Source organism: Phyllostomus discolor, chromosome 3 (genome assembly GCF_004126475.2).
Source record: "Phyllostomus discolor isolate MPI-MPIP mPhyDis1 chromosome 3, mPhyDis1.pri.v3, whole genome shotgun sequence".
Classification (NCBI taxonomy): domain Eukaryota; kingdom Metazoa; phylum Chordata; class Mammalia; order Chiroptera; family Phyllostomidae; genus Phyllostomus; species Phyllostomus discolor.
Genome location: NC_040905.2, coordinates 83,725,967 through 83,741,327, shown reverse-complemented (window position 1 = coordinate 83,741,327; position 15,361 = coordinate 83,725,967). Strand labels below are relative to the sequence as shown.

The 15,361-nt window shown below is 36.6% G+C and overlaps 1 protein-coding gene across 4 annotated transcripts in view; it reads right to left on the bottom strand.

Moving 5' to 3' along the window:
- SNX2 (sorting nexin 2) overlaps positions 1–14,920 on the bottom strand; it is a 63,893-nt gene extending 48,973 nt beyond the window's left edge. For 2 of the 4 annotated variants that reach the window (XM_036020694.1, XM_028508922.1), the window contains exon 1: positions 14,712–14,840. Coding sequence is in view for 2 of the 4 variants with exons in the window: in XM_028508919.2 (XP_028364720.1) it covers positions 14,712–14,819 (108 nt within the window). In the remaining 2 variants the exon portion in view is untranslated. Of the gene's footprint in view, positions 1–14,711 lie in introns of all 4 variants that reach the window. The other 2 variants (XM_028508919.2, XM_028508915.2) reach the window with 2 other exon arrangements.
- Positions 14,921–15,361: the final 441 nt, after the last annotated feature.

Genomic DNA, 15,361 nt, shown 5'->3' with positions numbered 1-15,361 from the left:
CATTCAACACAATTTGTTAGACTGTATTGTGACAGCTGTCATGAGTGTGCACTTAAAAAAAGTTATCAAAATTGGTGAATTTTTGTGTTGTCATTTTAATACTGAAGATGAAAGAAAATAAGCAGCATTTTCAGCATATTATGCATTATTATTTCAAGAAAGGTAAAAACGCTGTTGAAATGCAAAAAAAAAGATTTGTTCAATGTATGGAGAAGGTGTTGTGAGTGATCCAATGTGTCAAAAGTGGCTTGTGAACTTTCGTGCTGGAGGTTTCTTGCTGGATGATGCTCCATGGTTGGATAGGTACACCAGTTAGATTGACAGCAAGCAATCAAGACATGAATTGAGAATGATCAGCATTATACCATGTGGGAGGTAGCCAACATACTGAAATATCCAAATCAATCAAGTTACTGGTGAAAATGAAAAATGTGTCTTTTACAAAAAAAACTAAATGGACTTTTTGGCCAACCCAATATAAAACAACAACAACAAAATGAGACCACTTTCTTACACTATGTACAAAAATAAACTCAAAACCGATTAAAGATCTGAATGTTAGACCTGAGATTATAAAACTCCTAAGAGAAAACACTGACAGTAAACTGACACAATTCGTAGCAATATCTTTTTGGATATATCTCCTCAAGCAAAGGAATCAAAAGAAAAAATAAACAAATGGGACTATATCAAACTGAAGTTTTTGCACAGTGAAAGATATCATTAACAAAACAAAAAGACAACCCACTGAATGGAGGAAAATATCCATAAATGATATACCCAATAAAGGGTTAATATCTGAAATATATAAGGAACTCACACAAAATACCAAAAAAAAAAAAAAAGAAAGAAAAGGAAAGAAAAAAGAAAAGAAAAACCAAAAAGTCCAATTAAAAATTCGGCAGAGGACCTAGACAGACATTTCTCCCAAGAGGACATACAGATGACCAACAGACATGAAAAGATATTCAACATTACTAACAGGGAATTGCAAATTAAAACCACAATTTGATGTCATCTCACACCTGTCAGAATAAATCAACCAATAAAAAGTGCTGGTGAGGATGTGGAGGAAAGGGAACACTTGTGAATTGTCCATGGGACTGTAAATTTGTGAAGCAACTATGGACAACTATGGAGAATCCTCAAAAAATCAGAAGTACTCGTAGATCTGTCACATGACCCAGCAATTCCACTTCTGGGTATTCCATCCAAACAGAACAAAAACACCAATTCTGATTGCTGGTGAGAAATATACAATCCTTCTGTTTCCCTAAATACAATTTATTTTTCTTTAGCTGCTTCAAGTCTCTTAATTTTTAATCTTTGTTTTTCAGTCTTTTTTTAATGATGTGGCTGCAAATGGTACTCTCTGAACTTGTCTTGTTTAGATTTGCTTGTTCCTGAATTAAAATTTGTCTTTCACTAAATTTGGGAAGCTTTTAGCCATCATTTCTAGAAATATTTTTCTGTACTGCTCTCTTTCTAGGACACCAATAACATGAATGTTCAATTTTTTTATATTGCCTCACAGGTCTCTAAATTCTGTTCTTTTTCTTCAATTCTTCTGCCTCTGTTATGCAACATGGATATTTTCTAATGATTTATCTTCAAGTTCACTGACTTTTATCTCAAGAACCTAAAGGTTCTAAAGGCCTAAAGGGCCTAAAATTACACCCTTCTTGTAAGCTAGTAAAAAAAAAACTTGTTTTATGGTGGCTGGAAAAAGACATGATACAGAACTTTACTACAAAGCACGACAAGCAGCATGAGTGTCATGTTTGTGACAATTTCCCTTGCCCTTCCCTTGCCAGGGTGGCCACTTGCCAGGGTGGCAAGATGGAGGGCCCAGGCTGATACTGCACTGCTTTGGTTGTGTCACAGCTGAGGAACCCAAGTTTAGAGAACCCAAATCACTTATAATAGGCAATAAATCTGCCTATTTTTTGCTCCAAAGGAGACATTATTATACTAGATAGTAAACAAACCTGGTCTTGCTTGGGAAAAGAGACATTGTTCTTTCTTCTAAGGCTGTTTCCCAGAAACACGGGCTTCTTTGAGAGTTTTAGCTGCCTGTACTGTCACACAATTTTGCTCAGCTTGGATCACCCTTGCAGAAAAGCAATAAAAGAAGGCAGAGAAAAATACTAATAAGAATTTCTGTTATCTATTCTTTAGACTACTGGGTTTTCTTTTTTTGGTTCTGTTGGACAGAATAGTAGATGTTCTCTTGGGGGTTTTATTTTTATTCCCCCACTGATGTCATTTTCAACATCATACATGACAGGCATATAACTCTGAGATATATTTGTGATATTTAAGATCACTTCAGGAGATACAGGATTTAGGTGCTACCTGGAGTCATTTACATTTACCATAATCACAATTCAGCTGAGCTTTTTTTGTTTGTTTGTTTGTTTAATTCTCATACTACCACCCCCTTCCCTTTGGCAACCATCAGCTTGTTCAATTTTGTTCTGTTACTCACTCATGTTTTTTTTTTAGATTCCACATATAAGTGAGACCATACGGTATTTGTCTTTCTTTGTCTGACTTATTTTACTTAGCATAATTACCCTTTAGGTCCATCCATGATGTCATAAATGAAAAGACTGCATTCTTTTTTATTGCTGAATAATATTCCAGTGTGTGTATATTATTACATCTTCTTCATCCATTCATCTATTGATGGGCATACAGGTTGATTCCATACTTGGCTATTACTAGTAATGCTGCAAACTATAACATAAAAGAAGGGAGGTAAATGGACCTATATCATTGTAAGGCTCAGCATTTAATTTGTAGAAATACAATATTCACTCTAATTGGCCTATAAATGGTTAGATATATATTGTAATGCCTAAAATAATAACTTTAAAATATATATTTATAGATAGGCAAAGGAGATAAAATAAAACATCTACTAGATACATTAAAATGGAATACTAACAAACACTAAACTAATACAAAAGAAGGGAGAAAAGGGAAACTAGAAAAACAATATACAAATAAAGTGGTAGATCTCATCCACCTCACCAATAATTATAGTAAATGTAAACAGTCTAAACATACCAATTAGATGTGGCCAGACTGGATATAAAAAATAACAATACATAAGAATATGCTGCCTATAAATAACCTACTTTACAGATGCAGATGAGAGCTGGAGTGCTACATTTGACTTCAGGTAAAGAAGACTTCAGAATAACGGGTATTACCAACAATAACAAGGGGCATCATGTGATAAAAGGATCAATTTACCAAAAAACTGTAACAATGCTAAATGTCTATGTGTTTAACAACAGAGCTTCAATAGACATGAAGTTAAAACTGAACTAAAAGAAAAAGGAAAACATTAAAATGTATGATTTTACTTGAAGATTTTAACTCTCTTCTCTCAGTAAATGACAGAACAGATAATAAGAAAAGATAGATACCTGTAAAATACTATCAACTAACTTGACTTAATAGTTATAGAACATTCCAACAATAACATCACACTATACACATTCTTTTCAAGTGTACAAAGAACAGGCACCATAATAAACCATACTCTGGGCCATAAGACAAGCCTTAATAAATTTAAAAGAACTGAAATCATAAAACAATGATCATAATCAAATTCAACTAAAAATCAGTAACAGAAAGTGACCTAGAAAACCCTCCAAATTTGGAAGTTAATACACTTCTAACTAAACCATATATCAAATAGGAAGTCACAGGGAAACTAGAAAATAGTTTAAACTGAATCAAAAGAAAAATATCAAAAATTTTGGGATGTAATTAAAGTGGTAAAAAAATGGTCTCAAATAAAAAATCTGACTCTTTGAAACGATTCCAATAAAATGACAAACCTTTACCAAGATTAAAATAAATGAATATATAAAGAAGCAAGCAAAGACACAAATTACCAATACCAGTAATGCCAAGGGACAGGAATCACCCACAGACCCCACAGACATGGTAAGGGAGTATTATGAAAAAATCTATGCCCCCAAATTTCTAAATTTTTAATGGACAAATTCCTTGAAAGACACATACTACACCAAAATTCACCAAGAAGTCCTCTATCTATTAAAGGTACTGAATTTATAATCAAAAGTCTTCCAACAAACAAAACTACATGTTAAGATGACTCCTCTAGTGAGCTCTATCATTTAAAGAAGACATAAAACTAACTTCATTCAACTCCTTCAAGAATATAAGAGGAATAAAACAACTGAATTAATTTAATGAGGCCAGCACTAGTGATACCAATATCAAGAAAACACATGACAAATAGGAGAAAACAGTGCAAATATCTGTCACGACCATGTATACAAGAGCCTAAACAAAAAAACAGCAAACTGAATCCAGATGTGTGTGTATATATATATACACACATATAAATATATACATACATACATACAAACAAAATTATGACTATGCGTGGTTTATCCTAGGAATGTGGGTTTATTCAACAACTGAATTCGATGTAATCCACTTTATCAAAAAACTAAAGAAAACTTGTCCTCCAGTGTGGTTCAGTTGGTTAGACGTCATTCCATAAACTGAAAGGTCGTGGGTTCAATTCCCAGTCAGGGCACATGCCTAGGCTGTAGGTTAGGTCTCCAGTCAGTGTGCATGCAGGAGGCAACTGATAGATGTTTCTCTCTCACATTGATGTTTCTTTCCCTCTCTTTTTCTATCCCTGTCCCAAATAAATAAATAAAGCAAGCATGCATGTCCTAGGGTGAGGATAAAAAAAATACCTAAAGAAAAAAGTATATGACCATCTTACTAGATGCAAAAAAGCATTTGCCAAAATCAACATCCATTCATGGATACAAAATTTCAGAAAACTAGGAATAGAAGGGATCTCCTTTAACACCTACAAAGACAATTAATGAATAATTTAGTATTTAAGCAAGAAAAAATGAATATGTTCCTCCTATAACCAGAAAGGTGAAAGGATATCCAGACTCACTGCTTCTATTCAATATAATACTGGTGGCCCTAGCTAGTGCTTTAAGGCAAGATTTTTAAAAAGGCATAAGGAAGGAAGGAAGGGAGGGAGGGAGGGAGGGAGGGAATAAACTCTAATCACGGATAACATGATTATCTACCCAGAAAAATCCCAAGGACTCTATAAAAAACGTAGTAGAACTAATGAGTGCTCAGCACAGTTGCAGGAAATGGGGTCAATATACCACCCATGAGCAAATGTAGAAAGAAATAAAAGTGCCATAAACCCATGGAACACTGAGGTATAAACTAAGAACATATGTGCTAGATCTGTATGCAGAGAACTATAAACACTGATGAAAATCAAGTAAGATATATAGAGATGAAGAAAAATAGTATTCTTATGGCTTAAAGGCTCGATATTGTTAATGTTAATTCTCCCTAAACTAATAAACGATAGAAATTAATAAACTGATTATAAAATTATATGGCAAGGCAAAAAAACTGTAATAGTCAAGACAATTTTGAAAAGAAGGGTCAGTGGATTCACACTACCTGATTTCAAGACTAAGTCACAGTAATCAAGGTAGCCTAAAACTGGCTAAAGGACGGTCAATAGATCAATGCACAGAATAGAGTCCAGAAATAGACCCACACATATATGCTCAATTGATTTTTGATGAAGAGGCAAAACCAATCCAAAGGAAAAACTTTCTGAGTCTCAGTGCTTCTTTAACTTAGCATAAAGCACCTGAGATTCAACAATGTTGTTGGGTGTATTCCAAAATACTATCAACCAACTTGATCTGACATTTATAGAACATTCCACCCAACATCAGACTATGTATTCTTTTCAAAGGCACATATAGTATTTCCATGACAGAACATATTCTGAATCATAAAATAAACCTTAAGCATGATTACCTCTCAACAAATGGTGGTGGAACAACTGTATATCTACCTGCAAAAATAATGAATCTCAACTCTTATGAAAACTAACTCAAAATGAATCCCAGGCCTATATGTACAATCTAAAACTATAAAACTTCTAGAGGAAAACATAAGCAAAGCCCTTGTGACCCTGGGTTAATGTTAGCAGAGGATTTCATATGTGACATATAAAGTACTATCAAAAAGAAAGGATAACTTGAACTTCACCAAAATAACAAACTTTGTTCTGTGAAAGATACTGTTATTAGCATAAAAAGACAAGCCACAGGCTGGGGAAAAAATATCTGTCATGGTATTTGTATTTTGAATACATAAAAATTTCTCAAAACTCAATGAGGAAACCCAATTTTTAAAATGTGCAAAAGATGTGAAAAGACATCACCAGAGAAGATAATTTTCAGGGGGTGAATATATACATGAAAAGATGTTGGGGACCACTCTGTGTGGTATCAAAGACTGTAGCCCTGCATGAGCAAGGCCTTGAAAGGTAAAGGTAAGTCCAGTAAGTCTTGACCTGAACACCAGGGATGCTGGAGGCAGGCGTGACCTGATACTAACCTCGAGGGTTCCCATGGGAGTTCAGGCCTAAAGAATGCATTATACCCCTTGAGGCTTGCTTTGCTCATCCTAGTTGCCACTAATCAGGTATCTAAATCCAAAGCAGGAGTGAACTCCTAATCTCTTAACCACCCTCAGGGGCCAGCATATCTAACAGACCCTGACCTGAGGCAGATCTCTGTGTTTCCTCAATTGTTATCTATAGATAATGTCTGTTTTCTATAACTATGGCCTTTAGACATTGATTGATGAGCTCTGCATACATACTGTATACCCCTGGGCATAATGATCCCAATAAAAGCCGGGTAAGGGAAGGGCTCAGGGCATTCTCCACAAGAGGGAATCGCAGCCACCCCCTTTCCCACTAGAACAACAGATTGTGTCCAGAATGACTTACTTCTCAGCCCTGGCAGCCAGGAGAGTTCCGCTGGGATGGGGCATCCCACAAAAAGATACTCAGCATGCTTAATCATTAGAGAACACATACTAAAACTACAATGAGATAAACACTACACACTGACTAGAATGGTTAAAAAATCAGTGGTGTGCTGGTAGATGTTTAGCAACCAGGTCTCAGGGAGAGAAGATCCTGATTTTTAGCTTTGGCTGACTTCTGTGGTGTAAACATGTCCACTGTGCCTGATTACCCCTCACCTGTGAAGTTTGGAAAATATATACTTTCCCCCAGATACAATAGACATAATCTTCAACAGCACAGGAAAACAGTAAAATGTAGTAAAGGAATTAGGAAGTGACAAGTTTAAAGTATTTATTACCTTTGCTTTTAATGTAATTTAATTATAAATTTATATACTTTAATTTTTAACAATGTCTGTATTTACTAACCAGTTTACAAAATTACTGAAAATTAAACAATCGTCTTTTAAGTCTGTATAAACTAGCCTCAAGCTCACCACTACTTAAAATAAAAAGTTATACTAACAAGTGCTGACAAGGATGCGGAACAATTAGACTTCTCATTCATTGTTGACTGCAAAATGATACAGCTGCTGTGGAAAAGAGTTTGTGGAAAAATTATAAAATTTTAATTATAAAATGATAAGATTTCAGAGATCATATGAATGCAAACCTAACCAGAGGCTAAAATAGACATATCTAGCTTCATACAAGGTTTCATGGGGTAGCTTATACAAAAATAACTTTTATCACATCAGGAAATACAGTGATATGCTTTTTTCTTAACGCATCGTGCACTTCTTTTCATGAAACCACAATCAATTCTCAAAACACTATCCTATTGAATACGAGTAATATACCACAGCCATTAACTCATGGGACTAAAAGCAAATGACTTCACCTCCCTGTACCTTATCTCCATGGAACCTTTTCGAGAGAAACATTGGCAGTTTTTTATAAGTTATATACATATTAACCATACAACCCAGTACTCCTACCCTAAGTATATACACAAAAGAAATGGAAGCTGTGTTCATAAAAAGCCTGTACATAAATGTTCGTATTGGTTGGTTTTACTCATTAATGCCTAAAACTGGAAACAACAGAAATGTCCTTCAACAACAAACTGTGATATGTATATACAATAATTTATTCAGTAAAAAAATAAATGAACTATTGATATATGCAATAACACTGATAAATCTCAAATGCTTTATGACAAGTTACAGAAACTAGACTCAAGAAGTTTCATACTGTATGTTTATTCCGTTTACATGACATTCTGGAAAAGTCAAAACCATAGGGGGAAAAAAGATCAGTGGTTATCAGATGCTAGGAGTGGAAGGGGTTAACTACATGAGAGAATTTTGGGGGGTGTGGGGGAATATGGAAGTGTTCCATATCTTGACAGAGGTGATAGTGAACTTTACTAAATTAAGGTAAATTTCATCTCAGCTAAAAACTATCATCACAGGGGGAGAAAACCCACAAGAGTTCAATTTCACAGGAATGTGTGCATTTGTAAAATTAACATTAAAGAATTTCAGCCCTGACCAGGTAGCTCAGGTTGGTTAGAATCTTTCTGATACGTCAAGGTTGCAGGTTTGATCTCCTCTCCAGTTAGGGCACATACAAGAAGCAACCAATGAATGGAGAAATTAATAACAAATCAATGTTTTTCTTTCTCTCTCTCCTTACCTCTCTCTTTAAAATCAATTAAAAAAATAAAGAATAATTTTATTCTTTTAAAGAAAAAAATTTGCAAAAGAATTGAACATCTGTGCCTCATGCAACTTCACAAAACAACATTTTTATAGGCACTAAAAGTAATTCATTCTAAAGTTTTTAAATGTAATGGTTTCAAAAGAAAGTGATCAACAAAAAATCTCTTCATAAATCTCTATGCTGCTGCCTTTAAATACCTGTATACAAAATGCTTATTTTTCTCTGAAACATCTGTAATTCACAATAAAATTTAAAAAAAAAACATTTAAAGTTGAAGACCTATCTAAGATTAGAAAACACAATTAAGAAAACAGATGTGGCTAGCGTAGCTCAATGGATTGAGCACGGGCTGCAAATCAAAGCATCACAGGTTCGATTCCCAGTCAGGGCACATGTCTGGGTTGCAGGCCAGGTCCCCAGCAACCGCACATTGATGTTTCTCTCTCTCTCTCTTTCTCCCTTCCTTCCCTCTCTAAAAATGAATAAATAAAATCTTAAAAAAAAAAGAAAACAAATTACACCCTGTTGCAGTGGGACAACAGATATTACATTTTAGTTCCTCTTTATCAAGCTAGAGTCTCTACTTACTCTTAATGTTATCCACTTTCAGGGTTCCAAAGATCATCTCGATGCACTTAAGTCACTCCAGTCTTCTCTAGTATTTCTGTATACTATGCATACTTTATGCATGCTTCACGTATCACCTGGTACTGCAGGTTTTTGGTCACACAGCTACATCTATATATCAGCTCCTACTGAGGGCAGGGACTATATTTCCACACAGAGTCTGGTTTAGTGTTATTCAATAAATTTATGGCAGACTCCAAATCTACTTCTCTAGCTCATCCAGCATTTTCTAGCTATCTAATGTTATCTTCAATGGTGTATTATAATCCCAAATGAAATAAACTCATAATTTCTTCTCCTAAAAATCACCTGAAGGACTATAAATCCTAAAATGTCTATCTTTTACTCTGCTATTACATCAATTTCCTTTTCTTTTTTATTTTTACTTTCTTCTTGAGGCCTTTAACCTCACACTAAAATATCTTCCATCTAATCAACCTAACAATTATAACTCCCACTCAAATTTATCCCTTGGACTTCTGGCATATTAATATTCCCAGGTGATTTTGTTACTGTCACACAAACCTTACACAGCTTTCACCCACCCACACAACAAATTCCAAATCCCTTTAAAATCTTACCACATAGAAAACCTGTGATATTCTATAGTCAGCAACTCTGAATTATTCATGGTTCCCTAGAATATGGACTAAACCTTAAGTGATCCTTGCCATTCTCCCACTTTGAAATTTCATTCTACCCTTCAAGCTCTCTCTTAAATATCACATCCTCACTGAGTGTTTCTCAGCCAACAAAAACATTCACTGTTCACCTACTCCGTGGTAGTAACAGTAAGAATCTCTGCATTTCACTGGTATTTTCAGTGAAAACTGGTGTGTTTCCAGGTCATATAATCCCAGTCCATCTATATCAGACTTATGTATGCCTCCTTCTTCTCCACTGGAGACTTTTGTCCTCAAAGACTTGAAGTATCTTGCTGATATGTGCATTCCCATTATCACCTAAACAGTAGCAGAGAGTAAATACTCAAGTATTTACTGACGTGAACTAAGTATGGTATCTTCGGAGTATTTACAGCATGGGGTTACATGATGGGAAGGTAATTCTAAGACCTGTGAGTCTCCAAACTGTAAATTTCACTTGAAATGCTCTATAAACTCTATCATGTGAAAGGAAGCCGTGGTCCTCATCTTAACTTCAGCTGACCCTTAGATCTGAGTGTTAGTATAAGAACCAGGTATAAACACCTATAGTCAACTGATTTTGGACAAGGGTGCCAGGACCATTCAATGGGGAAACAACAGTCTTTTCAACAAATGGTGCTGAGACAACTGGATTGCCACATGCAAAAGAATGAGGTTAGATACTTACTTCTTACCTTATATAAAAATTAACTCAAAACAGATTAAAGACCTAAATGTAAGAGCCAAAACTATTAAATTCTTAGAAGAAAACATGATCTTGGATTTGGCAGAGGATTCTTATATAGGACACTGAAAGCATGAGCAACAAAATAAAAAAGTGGACTTGATCGAAGTTTTTGTGCTTCAAAGACCATCATAAATAAAAGACAACCCACAGAATAGGAGAAAATGTCTGCAAATCATGTTATCTGTTTAAAAAAAAAACGTGTATCTAGAATATATAAAGAATTCTTACAACTCAATAACAACCCAGTTAAAAATTAGCAAAGGATCTAAACAGAAATTTCTCCAAAGAAGATACATATAGGGCCAGTACGCACATGAAAAGACGTATGACATCATGAGTCATCAGGAAAATGTAATCAAAACCATACTAAGAAACCACTTCATACTCATTAAAATAGAATCGAAAACATAAGAACAAATGTGGTGAGGATGTGGAGAAACTGCTACCCTCACACACGGCTGGTAGGAATGTAAAATGATGTGGCCACTTTGACAAACCACTCCAGCAATTCTTCAAATGATTAAATGTGGAGTTACCTCATGACCCAGTAATTCTTTTTGTTCATGAATGTTTATTGCAGCATTATTTGTAATAGCCAAAATGTGTAAACAACCCAAATGTCCATCAACTGACAAATGAACAAACAAAAAGTGGTACAGCCACATAGTAGAATATTATTTAGGCATAAAAAAGAATTAAGGAGTCTTTGAAAACATTATGCTCCGTGAAAAAAGTGAGTCACTAAAGACCACATACTATATGATTTCATTCATACAAAGTCCAGAGTAGGGAAGACTATAGAGACAGAAAATAACTTAGTGGTAGCTTAAGGTTGGGATTAGAGGGGTTTGAGGAATGGGAGCAGGAGGTAATAGTTAAGGGTATGGGTTTTTAAAATTTATTTTCTTTAGTGATGAAAATGTTCTAAGACGATTATGATGATGATGGCATATATCTGTGAATGTACTAAAACCCATTAAATTGCACATACTAAATGGATACATTGTATGGTATGTGAATTGTATCTCAACAAAGCTATTTTTAAAGATTATATTTATTTATGATTTAGAGAGAGGGGAAGGGAGGGAGAAAGAGAGGGAAATAAACATCAATGTGAGGGAGAAACATTGATCACTTGTATATACCCTGACCAGGAAATGAACCCAAAACCCAGGCAAGTACCCTAACCGGAATTGAACTGGCAACCTTCTACTTTGTAGAACCACACCCAACCAACTGAACCACACTGGTCAGGGCTATCAACAAAGCTGTTTTTTTAAAAAAGTGCAGGCATTTGATATAAATTTCCTGAGTTTATTATTTTTCAGGTGCTGTCTTATCACTACATGCCTCCTTAGGATAAGTACCTTTTAAACTTAGGGTTGTATCTTTTAAGGAAAAGAGAATACTTCTAAACAATGTAAAGCTTTGCTTCTCAGGTATTAAAGAAGAAAATGGCTTTTGTCAGTCCCCCACCCTTCGCATTCCCTTCCATGCCTCCGATGTTGGCCTCCTATCACTTTGTTCCATAACCACAACAGAAACATGCACTAGGGGTTTTATTATGCCTTGTTTACTGAATACAGCTTTATGTGACTGTTCTTAAATTTTGAAAGGAAAGGAGCTTAATATTGGGTGTAAAATATACTCATAGGGTTCATATACACTAAATTGTATAGTCACTGCAAATTTAACAATTATGACATAAAAGTTGTCTATAGTTTAATTTTCACTTATATGGATTTCAATTGATTTTTTCCCTTCAAATGCCTTTACAGAAAAGTTTCTACATGAAGAATATAATTTTAAAAATCCTAACTTATGTTTTTAAAATTGAAAATCACTAATTTATATGTCTTACTTTCAATTTACAGCTAGATGATAACTATTTTCTTAGGTAACAACTATTCAAAGTAGATGATCTGGATCACAATCACCAGGAATTTTGTCACTAACTCACTCATTGTTGTCTATAAACCAGAAGCAATGTAATTAAGGACAGTTGGTTAAAAATGTAGAATACTGGGCTCATTCCAGTCCTACAGAATCAGAATTTGCACTTCAATAAGATCCCTAAGTAACTTGTGTATAAAGTTTGAAAAGCACCGACTTAGAGCATTTATTAAACATGCAGATTCCAATGAGGCAAAGGCATGTGCATTTCAAACAAGTATCCTATGGTTTCTGCTGCACACTGAAATATAAGAACTGTTTACAAGAAAAGTGAAGTACTGAAAGAACATCCCTTTAGGGATATTTTGGTATATCAAGAAATACTGTTATCTAGCATTTCCCGAATAGAAGAGCGCAAAAAAAAAATCTGAATTTATACTCGGTTATACTCCCTTATAATAGTATAACTATAACTCATAGTTATACTCCCTTACAATTAATAACCTGAATCAGTCTACAAAATAAGGGATTTAGATGAACAATCAAAACCAATTTTATTTACAGCTTTCACAGTGCACTAAGATAAACGTACTCATACTCAAATTCTGTAGATATTTACTGGAAAAAAGTCAAATACCTTATTAAAAAGTTCCATCCAAATGGAAACATATTATAATTCCTTTTACTCAACTCTAAACCATGTCAACTAAACAGAATGATGAGTCCACAGTACTCTAGTTTACACTAGGTCACTGAACTTTCTACTGAACCTTGATAGTGGAAAACCTCTGTTGCCCTCCAAGGCAATACAGGGCCTAGGATCCCACAGACATTAACTTTCAATACAGTGGCTGAATAGTTGTATAAAGGGCCAAAAGGATACTAACCCCCAAAGGTAATTTGTTCTGTACGATCATTTTTACTAATTCTTAGGAGATGCTGGTTTTGACAACCCAGCAAACATTTACTAAATGCAAATGTTCAAGGTTTTGTGTAGAACACAATGATGAAGGCACTATCCTCAGCCTAGGCAAGCACGTGATCTGAGGGGAGGCAGGGTTTGGCCAACATCTGCAAATACAATTAGCAGAACGTGGTCAGTGCTGAAAATGTTTCCCATAAGTTCCCAGTTGCAGACAACTGAACTTCAAATAACAGATATTTTACAGTAATTTCCAACTGATTTGATGCAGAGCTGAACAAGCCAAGAAAGCTTATTCACAAGCAAATTACAAGGAAGTAAAGCCTGAGGTAAACAAACAATCCTCTAGAAAGCATGCTTACATTTTACTACATACACACACACTTAAAACTGGACAATGAGGTGTACGTGCTTTCTTCAAATGCAAAGACACTAAACGTGAACTGGATGCAGGAGACCCAATACATTTAAGTTCATAGAGGGTGTTTCCTTTGACAAAAACAGGAACTCTCAATTTCAGAGATCGCTGACCATGCGAGAAAAGAGGAAAAGGGAGTGAGGGCCTGTTTTTACTTCTCCCCTGGTAACTTAAAAACACACACACACACACACAACAGTTTCCTGGACTACTCCTTCCCTTCAACTTTATGTTTTACAAATTCTATGATCCTTTAAAAAAATCTAGGACTAAAGAAGACAACAATATCGGTCAAATGCATTTACCTACTTAATAATTCAAAAAAGAGGCACCACCTTCAAGGGGAACTGGCACTGCATGAAAGGCCATGACTGGGGAAAGTGCACCCACAGACTCCCTCCAGACGTTGGGTCACTTGGCGCTCACTTCACTGCTCTCCCCTTTCAGGGGCACATCATCCCTAGGGGAGGGAAAAGCAAGCACCTTTCCAAACAGGCTGCACAGGGAAGAGGGATGAGGTTTACTCAGACCCAGGACAAGACCTTCTCTGGTCTACAAGAGGTGCAAGTGACACCTACGAAGGCCAGTGTAACAGGAAAAGGACACAGCGAGCTCTGTCAGGTCCCTGCTCCTCTGGGGATATGGTCAGAGCCCAGGCCGTCGGCTGCTCTGAGGAGGCCTAGCCACCCAGGTCAACTCCAGCCCACTGACAGGTGCCCCAGATGGGGTCCGTGTCACAGGTGTCTTCCCGATTAGGTCCTTGCAAACCCAAGGGGATGGGGAGGGGCAAACCAGGGCAGGGAAAAGCCACCTAAAAGGTAGGACCCAAGGTGGAATGCCGCACACACGGTGACGCGGTCTCACCTCTAGGGTGGAAACAGTGCTGGTGAAAAGGTCTTCTCCCTCCTCCTGCTCTTCGAAGTCGCTGGGCTTCCCGTCCCCCAGCGGAGGAGGTTCCCTCTCAGCCGCCATCTTCGCTGGCCCAGACGACTGCGCGAGCGGCCTCGCGGACCTGTCACGTGAGCACTCAAGGCTGGATGCCGGCGGCGCGCTGGCCGCCTGGCTCCCCCACCTCTTCTGCCCGCCTCTCGTGGCCCCGCCTCCAGCCTCGTGATGCACCTCCCCAAGCGTTTGCCTATTCCCACCTCCGCGTCTGGGTTTAGGCTCACTTTTCCCGCCCACTCGCTGTACTGAGTTTCGTGGAAGAAACTGGGACTTCTGTTACCACATCACCTCCTTGGCGGGAGTAAGCCAAATGATTTCTGTTGGCGTTACTGGTTTTAAAACCTGCTTTAGGAAGTGGAAGAGCTGGGGAACCGCTTGGGTTATTATACCCATAAGGAGGACAAGATTGAGAATTGATGGAAGAGAGACATCTCAAAAATCTCTCAAGTGTGTCCTATAGAACTTTGTGATGACATGGAAATTTTCTGTATCAGTGCCATCTAATGGAATAGCCACAGGCCATGTGTGACCACTGAGCACTTGAAATGTGACTAGTGTGACTTTAATTT